Source organism: Gymnodraco acuticeps, unplaced genomic scaffold, assembly GCF_902827175.1.
Source record: "Gymnodraco acuticeps unplaced genomic scaffold, fGymAcu1.1, whole genome shotgun sequence".
Taxonomy (NCBI): Eukaryota; Metazoa; Chordata; class Actinopteri; order Perciformes; family Bathydraconidae; genus Gymnodraco; species Gymnodraco acuticeps.
This window is the reverse complement of record NW_022989908.1, coordinates 233,470-253,071: the sequence shown is the minus strand read 5'-3', so window position 1 is coordinate 253,071 and position 19,602 is coordinate 233,470. Positions and strand designations below refer to the sequence as shown.

Here is a 19,602-nt window from a genome sequence, read left to right as displayed (position 1 = left end):
ACAGAAGGACTCTTTAAACTCTAGCTATGTTCCTGTTGAGGAGACACAGAGGGACTCTTTAAACTGCAGCTATGTTCCTGTGGAGGAGACACATAGGGACTCTTTAAACTGCAGCTATGTTTCTGTGGAGGAGATACAGAGGGACTCTTTAAACTGCAGCTATGTTCCTGTGGATGAGACACAGAGGGACTCTTTAAACTACAGCTATGTTCCAGTGGATGAGACACAGAGGGACTCTTTAAACTGCAGCTATGTTCCTGTGGAGGAGACACAGAAGGACTCTTTAAACTGCAGCTATGTTCCTGTGGAGGAGACACAGAGGGACTCTTTAAACTGCAGCTATGTTCCTGTGGAGGAGACACATAGGGACTCTTTAAACTGCAGCTATGTTTCTGTGGAGGAGACACAGAGGGACTCTTTAAACTGCAACTATAGTCCTGTGGAGGAGACACAGAGGGACTCTTTAAACTGCAGCTATGTTCCTGTGGAGGAGACACAGAGGGACTCTTTAAAGAGACTAACTGAAGCTTACCAGAGACAGAGGTCTCCTCAGGTGAGGAAGAGTTTTAGGGTATGAGGGAACATAAAGAAGAAAAGGACTATTTAACTTTTTTATTCAGCATGTTAAGAAAAAGCCAAAATGTTGAGTAAAATATCAATCTTTCAATTTGAGGGCAGTTATTAGGAAACATGTATCAGAAAAAACAGTTAAGCGCTTTAAAAGTGTAATTATTGAGAATAAACATTGAACTTTTAAGAATAAACTACTTTTGTCAGAGAATATACTGAAAGCTCCACTTCTTGACATTTTGATTTAAAAAAGCTAAATAAATCAGAATCCCCCTCCTCAGTGTTGACCCTCTTTTCTTGCTCTAATAGTGTTCCACACCAAAGAGCTCTAAGATGCTTCTTTAGGAAAAGGTACAACGAGACACAAAAGGTTTTTCAATAATATTCAATGTGTCTAAGTGGGAAATAAAGGAGTACACTAACCAGAGACACAGGGGGTGAGGAAGAGGAGCAGCAGGATGAGGAAGATCATCTTCTCCCTGTGAGAGGACACACACACACACACACACACACACACACACACACACACACACACACACACACACACACACACACACACACACACACACACACACACACACACACACACACACACACACACACACACACACATCAGAAAACATACAGTCTGTATTTACCACATGACTTATTGCACAGAGGACTGACACCAGGAACAGTAACACATGTCTGACACTAGGTGGCGCCAGATATCAACATTATATTTAATCTGAACTGAATCAGGAAATACTTTCTGCTTTGAGATCAGAGAACACAGACTGAAATACAGGACCAACTGAACCCCTTCAGTTTAGTTTCAGAATCTCTCTGAATAATAACAATAATAATACAAATAATCTATTGTTAATATTGTTATTATATAAAACGGACAAGTCAAATCAAGACATCTGATTGGTTCTTAGCCGTGATATACTGATAGTATACCACGGGTAGAATTGTAAGTTACTTTTCACAACAAGTCAGTATCCCTCCGCGTCTGAGTAAAACAGTATACCGTTGGGCTGAAAACTGGAACAAGAAAGCAGCGGAGAAGTAACGGGGCAGAAACCCTCCTTTTTACGCAGCGGTCCAGACATAGACATCAAACAGCAAAACATAGGCCTATTCAGTGTGCAGTTCCTTTGGCTTTAGGGCAGGGATATCTAGATACTTTCCAAGGTTTGACATAATGAATTGAGCTACTTTTAAAGCAAGCAACAATGTTTTCAAATCTGTAATCAAAGAGGTCCGCAAAAACACTATCGACCAATCAGATTGCTTGATTTGTCTTGTCAGTTTTATATATTTCCATTTCTTCCGTTACGAAACAAACTTACAAAGCATAAGATGGAAACATTTAAGATTAACTTCGACCTCCGGGGGGGTCTTACTATGGAGGAGTGGATTGAGGAGGAGTGTCTATCTCCAGAAGAAAAAAAAGCACCTAAACGACGACATGCGTGAAGAGCAGGTAGACCAACTGGAGAAGTACCACCATTCAAAAGCTTTCTGATGCGGGTCTTGAAACAAAGCAGAGAGATGATGACCGTTAGTGGCCACAGGTGCGAAAGCTCTCTCCAGAGCTGCTGGAAGCCGAATCTCGGGGACCGGAGAAAGTGGAGCAATATTCTGACCACGCCAAGCAACAGCCTAGAACAACCTCAACCTATACAAGTAACCACGTAAGCCATGCTACTGATGCTGGACAGGTTTTCAGTGGCTGCACAATAAACGGCAACATACAAATGAATGTAAATACATAGCCAAATAATGGATCAACGCTCTCTGTCTAATATGTTCGCTAGCTGTTAGTGTTGTTGCATAGCAACCACCTCGCACTATGTTTGAGGGTATTTTTTTATTATTCATTTCATTATCATTATTTATCAAGTTTTTTCAGGGATGGCCTAAAAGAGATTTTTTTTCCAGTTTGATTTAAAAAAAATCTTTGCACATTAATGACAGCCAAGTGCCGTGGTGCTGTTTTTATTTTATTATTTTTATTCTTGAACAACTGATTTGTTCACATAGGCCTAGACTACTTGGTAATCTCATTTATTTGTATTGTGTTAATAAATAAAATATGTATTTAAATGTTGCCTTGGTCTGGTTTGTTTAGAAAAAATCGCGATTTTATTTTTAGGCCAAATCGCCCAGCCCTATGCTAAATGTATATAATTTTCTCACAGGATATAGAATGAAACAACACCGGTTTTATCCATTGTGTATGAACGCTTCAGCTCTAAAGCAGTCTTTAATTGTTTGTCCTAAACATAGCAATATATGCTTTTGAAATGTAACATGTCTTTAAAAAATAATAGTATACAGTTTATATTGTGTATTACCTTAAGCTTAAAAATACATAGATGTGTTTTTTTAATCTATAAAATAAATAGACAGACACTTTATCAATCCCAAATTGGGAAATTATTTAACAGCAGCAGTGTGTTCAGGTATTAAAATATTTAAAGTTGGAATAAAGTATAAACTACACAACACAAGTATAATGCACTGCAATCCATAAGATAAATCCGATATGTCCATGAAAACCCCCCAGGAGACACCGACACTAACGTGGCCGAGTGGACTCCGGAGTTTGCTGCATGAGTTGCACTGTATGATCTGTGGTGTAGTGGGCTGTCACTCAAAAGCTGAGGAGCCAATGGGGACGCACCCCTGAAAGTCCCGCCCACCTGGGAGGTTTGTGTCAGAATCTCAAACGATATTTGTGGCTGCAGGATGTGTTCAAGGAGAACAGCAGGATTGAGGCTGTGAACTTTGTGCCAAGACAACCAGCGCTGAAATGATGACATGCGGCTATACATGTCATCATTGATCAGATTGGGGAGGGGACCAGAGAAGATTACGGTGTCCGACATTGTTTTAGCATAACTACACACCGACTCCACATTAAGTTTGGTGCATTCTGATTGGCGTACACGAACATCATTACCACCGACGTGAATAACAATCCTACTGTATTTACGTTTATTTTTAGCCAGCAGTTTAAGATGCGCCTCAACGTCGCCCGCTCTGGCCCCCGGAATGCATGTGACTGTGGAGGCTTCGGTCTCTAAATTCACGTGTCTCATGATAGAGCTACCAATAACCAGAGTTGGCTTCTCAGCGGGTGTCTCGCTGAGTGGGGAATATCTGTTAGATACGTGAACGGGTTGGTGGGGACCTGCGGGTTTCGCGTTATGCCCCTTCTGAACAGTCACCCAGTCTCCCTGCTGCTCGGGAGTTGCCGGGGGACGGCTAATAGGAGCTACCTTTTGCCGGTCCGCACCGGCTAACATGGGCTTTACTGTAGCTGAGTTACTTTCTAAGATGCGGAGCCGGGCTTCTATGGCTATGATTCCCGCCTCCAACCTAACAACTATACTACATTTAACACATGTACCGGTACCAGTAAAGGAGGTAGGGAAGTAACCAAACACGAGACAGTTAGAGCAGGAAATAGCACCCGAGGGTGGGGAAAGAGCCATGGCTAGCTATCAAGCTAAAGTAGCTACCGTTAGCAAACCCGAAAAGAGTGTAGGCAACTGTGGAGTTACAGTCGCTAAGAGAAGGAGAGTTGTGAGAGCTTAAGCTGTAGTAACGTGTGATTACAACGTCAGGCAGTTGCCGTGATCAAGAGTTTTAAAACGATCGATTAAGTTAAGATAATAAGTTATCAGCAGCAGAACAGGCACACGGGATACCCGGAGATGACAACAACAACCGGAAGTTACAACATGCTTACCGCAATAGTGGTCCGTGTAGAAACAATAGTGGTCCGTGTAAATCAAAAATGATTTATTTGCAACTTATTTTTCAAATTAATTTTATTTTGCTTGACTTAGTTTTTTTTTCTTTTAAACTCACAGTTTTGCTTTATTCTGAGAAAGTGTTGCTTTATCTTTATGATACAAAACTAATCCCATATTTAAGTTACTTACATTTGTATGAATATATTCAATGCGCATATTATTCTTCAAACTGTAAACTGTTTAACTAAAATAGACAATTAATATAGTTGTATGAGAATAACCTGAAAATGAAGTAGTATTTTTATGTACTTTTCTTATGATCACATACTCTGTGTAGACTGTAAGGGAAACTTCTGTGTAGCAATGCAGTGGGAGTCACCGACTCAGGAGAGAGACACGGTAGAGCAGGAGCTTTGATGTCAAACACTGATGATTTATTTGGAGTTTCGGCCGGATGATTCACATCACAAGTCACAGCAGCCTCGGTGAGACTGCATGGGTGAGTTGCCACGTCAATTCTGGAGCGCCTCTCTCTCGTCAGCCCATTTAACTGGTTTCACAGAAACTGCAGCAAAAGCAGATTCAACCGTGGGATTTGGAAAGAGCTGTACACGGTGGGAGGATTTGGTAATTTGAGCCGACCACAAGAAGCTGAAAACTCTTCCCCACGAAGCACTCATCCAAGTTTCTAGTTGTTTATCCACCAACAGAAAAGGTCACCCTTGATGTGTAAAGTCCTTTTTGGCATTTAAATGTATAACAAAGCGTTAATTAAATATGTTTTCACTTATATATTGTGTCTCATGCGATTCAGACATTAGACAGAGCTCGTTCTCTTTCTTTCAGGAGTGAAACAGAGGCACAGTTTGGGTTTGAACAACGTTTCTGAGTCAATATCTTTCAAACTCGTTCTCTTATTTAGTTTAATGTGGTGCCTGTTCTCTCTAAGAGGTTCAACAGGAGAGCGACAGGAAGCAGCAGTAAGAGACATTTAATTAATAAAGTAGAAACATGTGCTCTTACCTGTACATATTTGAGACCTCAGTGCTGACAGAGCTGCCATATCATGGTGAATATGTCCGATGAAGCTAGTTGGTGTTTCAACGAGGCTGTCTTGATGCAGAACCAGAAGGGGAAGTTCCTGCTGTTTTCTGTGGTCTGATGTACACTTCCTGTCCAGATGTGAAGCATTCACTTTGCATATAGGCGTATACTTCAGGCTGTAGGGGAGGAGGTAAAGTCCCCAGAAACCCTGTAAACCAGTGGTTTAAATAACGTTCAACACGTATAGTTAAAGAAGAAGAAGAAGGATCAATGACCTTACAGCCAAATGATGAAACTCACCGTGACTGAAATAAATAGATATAGATATAACACTTTACAGATGTTACATGGGGGACGTATGGAGTCTCATTTACTGACGTGACTGTTAGATGTCATGTTTCTATCTCATTGGCCTCAGAGCTGTCTGTCTGCTGGAGTCCCTTATTAAAAACCTGCTGTTCTCTGTCTGACTAGTGGACTGTAAGACCCTCGTTTATATATCAGTTTGATAAACTGCTATGTCCAAGAATTAAAGGCTACGGTTTCAAAGTCAACAAAAACATTTATTAACGAGATAACTTAGATCAATCAATCAATCAATCAATGTTTATTTATATAGCCCAATATCACAAATGTTACATTTGTCTCAGTGGACTTTACAGTTTGTACAAAATATCAGTATGACAATACGACACCCTCTGTCCTTAGACCCTCTGTCCTTAGACCCTCTGTCCTTAGACCCTCTGTCCTTAGACCCTCACATCGTACAAGGAAAAACTTCCGAAGAAAACCCACAGTTTAAAGGGAACAATGGGAGAAACCTCAGGGAGAGCAACAGAGGAGGGATCCCTCTCCCAGGACGGACAGACGTGCAATAGATGCCGTGTGTAAATTGAAAAGATAATACATTTGCAACATAGGTAGTCCAAATGTTTGGAAATGCATGTGTGTATAATAGGAAGATGAATCCACAAGGATATCCATCCAGGACCTATGATCCAGGACCACAGCCACGACTCAAGATCCAGGACAGAGGAGCGCAGGATCATCCATGACTCCGGATCCCGGCATATACAGACACCAAAAAGAAAGACATTTGGGGAAGCTGGGTTAATCGGAACATGAGAGTACACAGGTATAGACAGAGAGAAGGAAGAAGTAAGATGTCCCCCGACAAACTAAGCCTATATCAGCAAAACTAGGGGCTGAATCTAATCAGCCCTAACTATAAGCTTTATCAAAAAGGAAGGTCTTAAGCGCACTCTTAAAAACGGATAGGGTGTCTGCCGCCCGAACACAAACTGGAAGCTGATTCCACAAATGTGGAGCTTGATAAGAAAAGGCTCTGGCTCCCATTGTACTTTTAGAGACTCTAGGAACAACCAACAACCCTGCATTCTTGGAACGCAATGCCCTAGTAGGACAGTAGGGTATAATGAGTTCTTTAAGGTAAGATGGCGCCTGCCCATTAAGGGCTTTGTAGGCGAGAAGAAGAATTTTAAATTCTATCCTGTGTTCTATAGGGAGCCAGTGTAAGGCAGCCAGAACAGGAGTAATGTGGTCCCTTTTCCTAACTCTGGTTAGTACACGAGCTGCAGCATTTTGAATCAGCTGAAGCGACTTGACTGACTTCTTGGTACACCCTGATAATAAAGAGTTACAATAATCCAGCCTTGAAGTAACAAATGCATGGACTAGTTTCTCTGCATCGTTTTGAGGCAAGATATGCCTGATTTTTGCAATGTTACGTAGATGGAAGTAGGCGGTCCTTGAAATTGATTTTATGTGGGCGTTAAAGGATAAATCCTGATCAAATATAACACCAAGATTCCTTACAGTCTCACTGGAGGCCAAATTAATGCCATCCATGGTTAATATATCCTTAGATAATTTGTTTCGTAGATTCTTCGGGCCAAGTACAATAACTTCAGTTTTGGTCGTGTTTAACATCAAAAAGTTTAAGGTCATCCACGTTTTTAAGTCCTTAAGGCAGTCTTGAATTTTATTTAGATGATTAATTTCATCAGGCTTGATTGATAAATATAGTTGAGTATCATCCGCATAACAATGAAAATGTACAGAATGATTCCTTATAATATTGCCTAACGGAAGCATATATAATGTGAACAAAATAGGTCCGAGCACTGAGCCCTGTGGCACTCCATGGCTAACTTTGGTTTGCGTGGAAGATTCATCATTGACACGTACAAACTGAGAGCGTTCAGAAAGATAGGACCTAAACCAGTCTAAAGCAGTTCCCTGTATGCCAACTAAGTGCTCTAGTCTTTGCAATAAGATATCATGGTCGATAGTATCAAATGCAGCACTGAGATCGAGCAAAACAAGAATAGAGACAAGTCCCTTGTCTGAGGCTATTAGAATGTCATTTGTGACTTTAACCAGAGCTGTCTCTGTGCTATGATGTGTTCTAAAGCCAGACTGAAAATCTTCAAATAAATCATTGTTTTTTAAGTAATCACACAACTGTTTTGCGACCGCTTTCTCAAGAATTTTTGAGAGGAACGGAAGATTGGAAATAGGTCTATAATTGGCTAAAACCTCTGGATCGAGGTTGTGCTTATTAAGAAGCGGTTTTATCACTGCTACTTTGAATGATTGTGGAACATAGCCTGATAATAAAGACATATTCATAATATTTAATAAATAAGTGCTAATTAATGGAAAAACTTCCTTCAACAGCTTAGTTGGAATTGGGTCTAACATACACGTTGATGGTTTAGAAGAGAGAATCATTGAATTTAATTGTTCAAGGTTTATGGCTGAAAAGCATTCTAGTTTACTATCTAGTGTAATATTAGAACTTACGTTTCCGGGAGCTGTTGATAACACTATACTGGTCAAAGGCAAGAGGTCATTAATTTTGTTTCTAAGAGTAACAATTTTATCATTAAAAAAGCACATAAAATCATTACTACTGAGTGCTATGGGAATAGAAGGCTCAATCGAGCTGTGGCTCTCTGTCAGCCTGGCTACAGTGCTGAAAAGAAATCTTGCATTATTCTTATTCTCATCTATTAATGAAGAGTAGTAGGCTGCTCTCGCTTTACGCAGTGCTTTCTTATATTCATTGAGAGTAATATGCCAAATTAAACGAGATTCTTCAAGTTTAGTGGAACGCCATATCCTTTCAAGTTGTCTCGACTTTTGCTTTATTTTACGGGTTTCGGCATTATGCCATGGAGCTAATCTATGTTGTTTTATTTTCTTCTTTTTCAAAGGAGCAACAGAGTCTAATTTTATTCGCAGCGCATCTGTAGCACGATCAACAACATGATCAATTTGGGGTGGTGTACATTTTGTATAAGTTTCCTCCCTTACATGCAGACATGCTATCGAGTTAAGTATTGGTGGAATCTCTTCCTTAAATTTGGCTATAGCACTAACAGATAGGTTTCTGCTGCAGGAGCTTTTGACTAATGCTTTGTAGTCTCGTAACAGTACTTCAAAAGTTACTAAAAAATGGTCGGATAAAGCAGGATTATGCGGTTCGACTAATAGTTGCTCAATTTCAATACCATAAGTCAGAACAAGGTCGAGAGTGTGATTATAGCAGTGGGTTGGTTTATTTACACTCTGACAAAAACCAACAGAATCTAATATAGAGTTAAATGCAACAGTAAGGCTATTTTTATCATCGTCAACATGAATATTAAAGTCAACTACGATAATTACTTTATCTGTTTTAAGAACCAAAGTTGATAAAAACTCAGAGAATTCAGATAAGAATTCTGAATAAGGACCTGGTGCACGGTACACTGTAACAAATAAGATTGGCTGCAAAGTTTTCCAGGTCGGATGCGTAAGACTAAAAACGAGACTTTCAAAGGAGGTACAATTTAATTTTGGTTTAGTATTGATAAGTAAACTTGAGTCAAAGATTGCTGCAACTCCACCTCCTCGGCCCGTGCCTCGGGCAATATGAGTATTGATATGGCTGGGTGGAGTGGCCTCATTTATGCTGACATATTCTTCATGTCTCAACCAAGTTTCAGTGAGACAGCATATATCAATATTATAATCTGATATTAAATCATTTACCAATATTGCTTTAGATGCTAGAGATCTTATGTTTAAGAGACCACATTTAATATTCCTGTTTTGTTGCACTGTAGTAGTTGTTACATTTACTTTTATTAGGTTATTATGTATGACACCTCTATTAGGTTTTACCTTAACTTGTCCTTGGGCAGACACACACACCGCTAATATTGGGTATTTTATTGGGTTCGGGATTCCTATGGATGACTGCCTAGGAGAGAGCGCAGAGAAGCGTGTAAGACTGCGACTCCGCCTCCTGGTCTCAACTCCAGTTTGTCATGGATTAAGTCCACAAAGCCCTGAAATGTTTGCCGAAATGAGATTTGCACCTTCCAAAGTAGGATGAATGCCGTCTCTCTTAATCAGACCAGGTTTTCCCCAGAAGGCTGTCCAATTATTTACGAAGCCCACATTGTTTGCTGGGCACCACCAAGACAACCAGCGCTGAAATGATGACATGCGGCTATACATGTCATCATTGATCAGATTGGGGAGGGGACCAGAGAAGATTACGGTGTCCGACATTGTTTTAGCATAACTACACACCGACTCCACATTAAGTTTGGTGCATTCTGATTGGCGTAAACGAACATCATTACCACCGACGTGAATAACAATCCTACTGTATTTACGTTTATTTTTAGCCAGCAGTTTAAGATGCGCCTCAACGTCGCCCACTCTGGCCCCCGGAATGCATGCGACTGTGGAGGCTTCGGTCTCTAATTTCACGTGTCTCATAATAGAGCTACCAATAACCAGAGTTGGCTTCTCAGCGGGTGTCTCGCTGAGTGGGGAATATCTGTTAGATACGTGAACGGGTTGGTGGGGACCTGCGGGTTTCGCGTTATGCCCCTTCTGAACAGTCACCCAGTCTCCCTGCTGCTCGGGAGTTGCCGGGGGACGGCTAATAGGAGCTACCTTTTGCCGGTCCGCACCGGCTAACATGGGCTTTACTGTAGCTGAGTTACTTTCTAAGATGCGGAGCCGGGCTTCTATGGCTATGATTCCCGCCTCCAACCTAACAACTATACTACATTTAACACATGTATCGGTACCAGTAAAGGAGGCAGGGAAGTAACCAAACATGAGACAGTTAGAGCAGGAAATAGCACCCGAGGGTGGGGAAAGAGCCATGGCTAGCTATCAAGCTAAAGTAGCTACCGTTAGCAAACCCGAAAAGAGTGTAGGCAACTGTGGAGTTACAGTCGCTAAGAGAAGGAGAGTTGTGAGTGCTTAAGCTGTAGTAACGTGTGATTACAACGTCAGGCAGTTGCCGTGATCAAGAGTTTTAAAACGATCGGTTAAGATAATAAGCTATCAGCAACAGAACAGGCACACGGGATACCCGGAGATGACAACAACCGGAAGTTACAACATGCTTACTGCAATAGTGGTCCGTGTGACCACTATTGACCTATGAACAGATGAACATAGCACTATTAAAGCACTACACTTGATTTAGTGAATCCACAGTTCCACTTTCTGATCTGAGAAAGATTTATTCTGTTTCCTGCAGTGAGGCACAAACACCGTGAAGGATCTGTATACAATTTCATCTGCCCACTTCTGGCTTCCTCTTAACACTCTGGTCATCCACTGCATTGTGCTTAGCAGCACAACAGCCTTCCCCTTTTTCGGGACATAGCTCACCATTTTGATGTTGCCACAGAATCCAAATTTGGAGCTGTACTTCTTTCTCAGTTTGTTTGGCTTCATGACAGGTGGTATGTCTGGCTTGTTCTGGCGAAGAGTCCCCACAAGCGTAAGGTTCTTCTCTAGGAGCTTCTCAGCCAAAGGAATGCTGGTAAATAAGTTATCCATGGTTATGTTGCGACCTATGAACAGAACAAAAAAAATGAATGGTCAATTTAGTCAACATGTAATTCTCTAAATTCTAACATTAAAATAAACCTGATGGAATATTGATTATTATTATTATGGAGTACTGCATTGTATTTTATTCCATTCTATGCTTATAAATTAATCAATTTCTCACAATGGTAATACAAAATGAAATAGACACTATGAGAGAGTGGAAAAGTGATCTAGGTATTGTGCTAGAACTTCAAGAGGTTCCTCTGAACATCCTCTCCTGGCTGTCGCCCTGTATAGATCATGCCATTGAATGCATAATGGACCCTTGCATCGCACATGCAAAAGATTTTGATTCCATATTTTGCTGGCTGAGCTGAGCAAGATTTATTCTGTTTCCATATACGCACTCAACTTGATTTAGTGAATCCACAGTTCCACTTTCTGATCTGAGAAAGATTTATTCTGAAAAAAACCGCACGCTCTTTTGTGAGGCAGCTTTTGAGTTTGTGAAATTAGAGGAAATGACAGTTTGCCATCCCCAAGGGAAACGAGGGCCTTTTGGTTTTTAAAGATATTATGATCGTGTGATATTTTAGCAGCCTAGCCAATGAAATGCATGAAGTGCAAACACTTGAATCTTGTCAGAAAAATGTGAGGAAATTTGTATTTATTTATTTTCTGAGAAACTCATGAAAAGTTACTTTTTAAGGATCACGTTTGACCCATGTTGTGTATCAAAGGGTTAAGGATGGTTCAGTGTTTGATGGACTAGATATACCACTTTACAGATGTTACATGGAGGACGTATGGAGTCTCATTTACTGACGTGACTGTAAGATGTGATATTTCTATCTCATTATCTCATTGGCCTCAGAGCTGTCTGTCTGCTGGAGTCCCTTATTAAAAACCTGCTGTTCTCTGTCTGACTAGTGGACTGTAAGACCCACGTTTATATATCAGTTTGATAAACTGCTATGTCCAAGAATGAAAGGCTACGGTTTAAAAGTCAACAAAAACATTTATTAACGAGATAACTCACACAAACATAGCACTATTAAAGCACTACACTTGATTTAGTGAATCCACAGTTCCACTTTCTGATCTGAGAAAGATGTATTCTGTTTCCTGCAGGCACAAACACCGTGAAGGATCTGTATACAGTTTCATAAGTGAACTGTGGTTAACCACAAAGTAACAGAAGACTTCCTCTTCTTTGCACCGACTGTCAGATATGAAGGGGAGCTACGGAAAAAAAACGCACGCTCTTTTGTGAGGCAGCTTTTGAGTTTGTGAAACTAGAGGAAATGACAGTTTGCCATCCCCAAGTGAAACAAGGACCTTTTGGTTTTTAAAGATATTATGATCGTGTGATATTTTAGCAGCCTAGCCAATGAAATGCATGAAGTGCAAACACTTGAATCTTGTCAGAAAAATGTGAGGAAATTTGTATTTATTTATTTTCTGAGAAACTCATGAAAAGTTACTTTTTAAGGAAACATGGTTCAGTGTTTGATGGACTTAAAACCACTAAAGCAGGAACATAATATCCCATTTTACAGCCGTAAGCGCCGAGGAAAATGTGAGGAATATGAAAACATTTGAGAAATTATGAAATGCTACTTGATAGAAATGTAAATATCATTAAAGGCCATTCTCTGCACAACAATTACTTTTACTTGTAATACTTTAGGTACATTTAGCTGATAATACTTTTGTACTTTTACACAAGTTAGACTTTGAATGCAGGACTTTAACTTGTAATTGAGTATTTTGACAATAATGTATTGGTACTTTTACTTTAAGTATATGAACACTTCTTCCACTGCAGCTACAGACTCATTGAATCCACTGTGAATATAACCACAGAGCTCAGTTTCTACTTCTTCCTGATGAAGGACAGGTCAGTGTCTATTTTACACTCTGTGAGAAGTGTGTGTGTGTGTGTGTGTGTGTGTGTGTGTGTGTGTGTGTGTGTGTGTGTGTGTGTGTGTGTGTGTGTGTGTGTGTGTGTGTGTGTGTGTGTATAGTGTTTATTGTCTACTTTATATCCATGATGGCAGACCCACAAATAGAATAAACGTTTCACAAATCTGAAACTGGGTTATAAAGAATCTTTAGACTCTCTGGGATAATCCAGTCCAGATTTGATGAGTCTAGGTCTAGTGGTTTCAGATCAGGACCAGGTCTAATGTGGTCTACATGTAAAAAAAGCACTGACATCTCCCTTGTTTGTATTTTCACAAATAGAATAAAGGTTTCACAAATCTCAAACTGGGTTATAAATAATCTTTAATCTTTAGAGGTATATTGCCTTATAAGTTCAGTTACAAGTTAGCCAAATTAAACAAATGTAGGTAAATGATGCTTAATACTTGAATATGCCTTAAGAAAAACCACAGCCTATCACAGCTCTCCAGAGGGTTTCATTTATTGTGTTAGCAGCTCATCCCTTAAAACAGAAGCCTCAGATTGCTGATCATAAGAGGAAATATGAAGGGTGTATTTCAAGCGTGTTATGAAAATAAGTTATTGGGCTTTTTTCTTATCAACATAGATTTGATAGAAAATGTTTTCAACTTTAATTTGTTTGAAAAATGGGTCTTTTTAACAAATGAATACTGTGTAATATCTGCTTATAGCCTGTATTTAAGAAGTAGGCCTATTATACAATACAAGACAGGCACAAGTTGCATTTGTGAGCCATTTCATTATACTTTTAGAATTTTCTGAGGGTCGATTCAAAATGTAGTTTGGATAGCACTGCATAGACTCACTTTGTATATAAAGGGTATAACAGGGTGAGGCTCTGAGGCTGTGACGATGCTGACGTCATGCAGCAGGAGTGGGCGTGTTTAGAGCCTTCTGTGATTCAAACGTGGGTTCAGCAGGCTCCGCCCCGATGTTTCGTTCGTGGCTATTAATAGTGGAGCATTTTCCTTCCTCTTAAGTTGAGCGAAGCTGAGGGAAGCTGCTGTATCTAAAACTCTCGTACTGTGATGCTTTCCAATGTGACTGAAGACATCCAAGGTAATGAATGGATATATTAAAGTTTAAGTATTTAGCCCCATTGTTGCTTAGTTTCTTTTGTAACCAGATGTCCTTCTGTTGTTCTCTCTTATAACCCTGAACAATGTGTACCTTTTATACTCAGACTTTTATTTCAAACTGCAGCTACTTTGCACACGTTATAATGTTTACATGCTGTTTTTAGTAGCGGGTTTGTTAATTATAGTGGTTTCTTAATAATTCTGTATATTTGGACGTTGTGTAATTTTTCTATTGTATAAAACATAAGTTTCTCTTGTTAGTGTGTATCTAAAATATACTTTATTTTTGTTATTTATTAGTCATGTGCAATGTCATTTTTTAGATGCTGCAACGAACAAGTAAATCTAATCTAAGTATTAAAATGGTTGTTGTGAGATTTGACAACATGAGGTTGTTTGTCTTCACTGTTTTCATATTGAGATGTCTACACCCTGAACAGCGCAGGGTTCAGCATGTTGGCTCATGTTGTTGTTGGTTAAATCCACAGTGAATTCTAACTGACTGCAAAAGTGAGATATTTCCTGGTTCAGTTCAAATCAAATGTAATGTTCATATCTGGTGCCACCTAGGTAGTTACTGTCCTCTGGTTACTCTGAGTAATAAGTCATATGATGACTAAAGACACACTGTGTGTGTGTGTGTGTGTGTGTGTGTGTGTGTGTGTGTGTGTGTGTGTCCTCTCACAGGTAGAAGATGATCTTCCTCCTCCGGCTGCTCCTCTTCCTCAACTCCTTTGTCTCTGGTTAGTTTGTATCTTTAAAGCTGTTCTTAATAAAGCAGCACATGAACATAGCTGCAGTTTAAAGAGTCCCACTGTGTCTCCTCCACAGAAACATAGCTGCAGTTTAAAGAGTCCCTCTGTGTCTCCTCCAAAGGAACATAGCTGCAGTTTAAAGAGTCCCTCTGTGTCTCCTCCACAGAAACATAGCTGCAATTTAAAGAGTCCCTCTGTGTCTCCTCCACAGGAACATAGCTGCAGTTTAAAGAGTCCCTCTGTGTCTCTTCCACAGGAACATAGCTGCAGTTTAAAGAGTCCCTCTATGTCTCCTCCACAGGAACATAGCTGTAGTTTAAAGAGTCCCTCTGTGTCTCCTCCACAGGAACATAGCTGCAGTTTAAAGAGTCCCTCTGTGTCTCCTCCACAGGAACATAGCTGCAGTTTAAAGAGTCCCTCTGTGTCTCTTCCACAGGAACATAGCTGCAGTTTAAAGAGTCCCTCTGTGTCTCCCCCACAGGAACATAGCTGCAGTTTAAAGAGTCCCTCTGTGTCTCCTCCACAGGAACATAGCTGCAGTTTAAAGAGTCCCTCTGTGTCTCCTCCACAGAAACATAGCTGCAGTTTAAAGAGTCCCTCTGTCTCTCCTCCACAGGAACATTTGTAGTGAATGTGACTCAGACTTCCTATCAGGCAGAGGAGAACCAGAACATCACCCTGGAGTGGACCTTCAGCACCAGAAGAGACACTTCATTCAGCTCCATTTCTACCTGCAAGATCTGAGTATTTCTCCCACCTCTGCATATATATATATATATATATATATATATATATATATATGCAGAGGTGGGAGAAATACTCAGATCTTGTACTTGAGTAAAAGTGAAGTACTCTGTTACAGTAAAAGTCCTGCATTCAAAATGTTCAAGTTAAAGTAGAAAAGTATTATCATAAAAATATAGTGAAAGTAGCGACAGTAAAAGTAGTCGTTGTGCAGATTTGTCCATTTCAGAATAATATATATGATATGTTTTATAATGATTGATCATGAAAGTGTTCTCAAAGCTGGTGAAGGTGCAGCTAGTTTGAATGACTTTGTATACTGCAGGGTAGCTGGTGGATTTACTCCAGGTGGAACTAAAGTCTGATTCAACACTTGATTATATTTCACATCATTCATCCACATCTGTGAAGTAACTAAAGGTATTAAATACATGTAGTGGAGTAGAAGTACATAATTGACCTCTGAACTGTTGTGGAGTAGAAGTACACAGTAGCATAACATGGTACTAAGTACTTAATAATTGCACTTAAGTACAGCACTTGAGTAAATATACTTAGTTACTTTACACCAACGTCATGGCCAAAACCATTATTCTAAATGTTTCTGTGCTTTAATGTCACTTGCTTTAATGTGCTTCTAACACTGGACTTGAGCCAAAAAACAACAGCACTCCCTGTGGACACAAAGTGGAACTCCCTAGTGCGACCATGATGGTGTGAAATGTGGTCACAGGGAGTTCAACATTGTACTCATTTAAAAAATGAAATGAATGACTGGCAGTGCAGAACGGGACCCACAAAAACCACGGCAGCGGTTGAGTCACCTGCAATGACTGAAGGTCTGACGATGTGCTGTGATTGGCTTCGAATAGAGACGACAGTGAGCGTAGTCAAATGGAAATGTGTGAATGACAGATTATAAAGACCGTCTTCCTGCTGAGCTTGCACTGAGCTTCATGTGTTGAGAAACTTCTCCTCCTTGTTAACCTTGAAACGCCTCTTGGATCAGCCTCGTCACAAATCTGAACACAGGTTTTTTAGAGATACAAACATATGATGATCTTAAAGAATATGAAACACTGCTGCAGATCAAACTAGAGCCAACAGGTTATAGTTTACTTGAGTCATTTAACTACATTTGACTGCACAAACTTGAAGTACATTTTGTCACGGTAGAGCGAAGGAAGCAGGACCCAAATGCAGATTAAACTGATAATACCTTTATTTCAAGGATAATGAAAATAGAACTTGGACAGACAGAACACTCACCGGTGAACACAATCAACAACAAAAGACGAACCGACAAAGACAGACAGAAAAACCAGAACTTAAATAAACACAAGACTAATCACACAAACAAGACACAGGTGAGGAGGGAGGAGAAAACACAGGGGCCACAGGTGAACACAATCGGGTAATCAGACACACCAGGGAAACTAACGACAGGGAACCACAGACAGATCCAAACAAGACAAAACACAACGCAGACAGAAACCAAAAACAGATCTAGACAAGACAAAACACCACAAAGACAGATCGTGACAGTACCCCCCCCCCCCCCCCTCAAGGGACGGATCCCAGACGTCCCAAAAAAAGAACACAAAAGTCCAAAACCAGGCCACCAAGGTGGGTGGAGGGGGTCAGGAGGACGGGACTGAGCTGACCGCCCAGAGGCACAGCAGAGGACCAGGAAGGGATCTCGGGCGGACGGCCCGGGGGCAAGGCAGAGTTAAAAAAGGGGGATTCGGTCGGACGGCCCGGGGGCAAGGCAGAGTCTAAGGTGGGGGACTCGGGCGGCCGAGCATGAGGGCGAAGGCAGCGGTAGGAAGAGTCAGGGGGCCGGGCTCGAGGACGAAGACCACGGCTCACAGAGGGCCAGGATCGAGGGCGAAGACCGCGGCTCTCAGGGAGCCGGGCTCGAGGGCGAAGACCACGGCTCACAGAGGGCTCACAGAGGGCCGGGATAGAGGGCGAAGACCGCGGCTTTTAGGGGGCCGGGCTCGAGGGCGAAGACCAGAGAGCTCCGGAGGCCGGGCAGGAAGGCGCTGACGGGCCAGCGCCGGAGGCCGGACAGGAACCGGAGCTGGTGGGACAGGCCTCGGCAGGATCCCCCACGGAAGAGGACCAGGACATGGGATTGGCAGGACCCCCGGCGAGACAGACGATGGCGGGGCCTCCAACGGAACAGGACGGTTCGAAACATAATCTCAGCAAATCCGACGACTTCTCAGTTGCAGTGGGCGACATTATTGTCACAAGTAAGAAGGAAATTACATACCTAGGATCTATTCTTGAGGCAAACCTCTCCTGTGACAAAATGGCATCCAATGTAATAAAAAAAGTCAATCAAAGAACTAGATTCCTATACTGGATCTCCTCTCTGGCAAACAAAAACACCCTGAAAACTCTGACAGGAGCACTCATTCAAGGGTACTATGACTATGCTTGCACGTCATGGTACCATAGCACCTCCAAGGCGCTAAAAATAAAACTTCAAACATCGCAAAATAAACTGGTCAGACTACTGCTTGACCTTTCATCTAGAACCCACCTCACCTCTGCCCACTTTGACAACCTAGGATGGCTTAGAGTAGACGACAGAGTACAGCTACTTGCAATGGGCCTGGTCTACAAGATCCACTACACCTCTATGGTACCCATGTACATGTCAAAATTCTTCCCAAAGGTCAAGGAACACCATGATCATAACACCAGAGGGAGCTCCACAAATCATGTGAAACCCAGATTTGGCACAAAAAAGGGGGAATACACGTTTCGCAATTATGCCACATCAAGGTGGAACGCTCTTCCCACAACTGTAAAGGAAAGTAAAACTATACTTACCTTCAAAACCTCTCTTAAAGAGCACCTTCGGGGGAGAGCATTGCAAAACTGGCCCCGGTAATGGTACAAATCAACCTGTCGTTCAATGGACAGCTTCCCCCCCCCCCCATCTATGTATATACTCGCATTTTAGACTCTGTTACTAACTGTATATCTGTAGACTTGGTATGTCTTAAATGTCCGGTTAGGATGTATTAGAACGAAATCTAAAATGAAAATTGTAAACAAGCAATCTGTATGTAAAAAAACCACCTGTATGTAAATTGTAAATAAGCCATCTGTATGTCAAATATGTCTTATATGACATGATGAATTGGAAATGGGGGACCCTGATGTAAACAAGACGAAAGTCTTTCTCTGGTCTGCATCCCCTTAACAATTGTATGTTTTGAGCTGTACTGTACCCAATATACAAGCTGTTAATAAACTTTTCAATCAATCAAACAAGGGGTTGGCAGGACCCTCGGCAGGAGAGTAGACGGCGGGACCTCCAACGGGACAGGACAAAGGGTTGGCAGGACCCCCGGCAGGAGAGTAGACGGCGGGACCTCCAACGGGACAGGACAAGGGGTTGGCAGGACCCCCGGCAGGAGAGTAGACGGCGGGACCTCCAACGGGACAGGACATAGGGTTGGCAGGACCCCCGGCAGGAGAGTAGTCGGCGGGGCCTCCAACGAGACAGGACAAGGAGCTGGCAGGACCCCCGGCAGGAGAGTAGACGGCGGGACCTCCAACGGGACAGGACAAGGGGTTGGCAGGACCCCCGGCAGGAGAGTAGACGGCGGGACCTCCAACGGGACAGGACAAGGGGTTGGCAGGACCCCCGGCAGGAGAGTAGACGGCGGGACCTCCAACGGGACAGGACAAGGGGTTGGCAGGACCCCCGGCAGGAGAGTAGTCGGCGGGACCCCCAACGGGACAGGACATAGGGTTGGCAGGACCCCCGGCAGGAGAGTAGTCGGCGGGACCTCCAAC

The 19,602-nt window shown here is 41.8% G+C and overlaps 1 protein-coding gene across 2 annotated transcripts in view; it reads right to left on the bottom strand.

The window, feature by feature from the left end:
- The window catches only part of LOC117540857, a 52,463-nt gene extending 47,002 nt beyond the window's left edge, over nt 1-5,461 (bottom strand). Inside the window, exons 1-2 of one of the 2 annotated variants that reach the window (XR_004568224.1) lie at nt 5,343-5,461; nt 994-1,049 (exon numbers count right to left, since the gene is read on the bottom strand). Coding sequence is in view for 1 of the 2 variants with exons in the window: in XM_034207748.1 (XP_034063639.1) it covers nt 994-1,049; nt 5,343-5,350 (64 nt within the window). In the remaining variant the exon portion in view is untranslated. The remainder of the gene's footprint in view (nt 1-993; nt 1,050-5,342) is intronic. The other variant, XM_034207748.1, reaches the window with a different exon arrangement.
- Nucleotides 5,462-19,602: the final 14,141 nt, after the last annotated feature.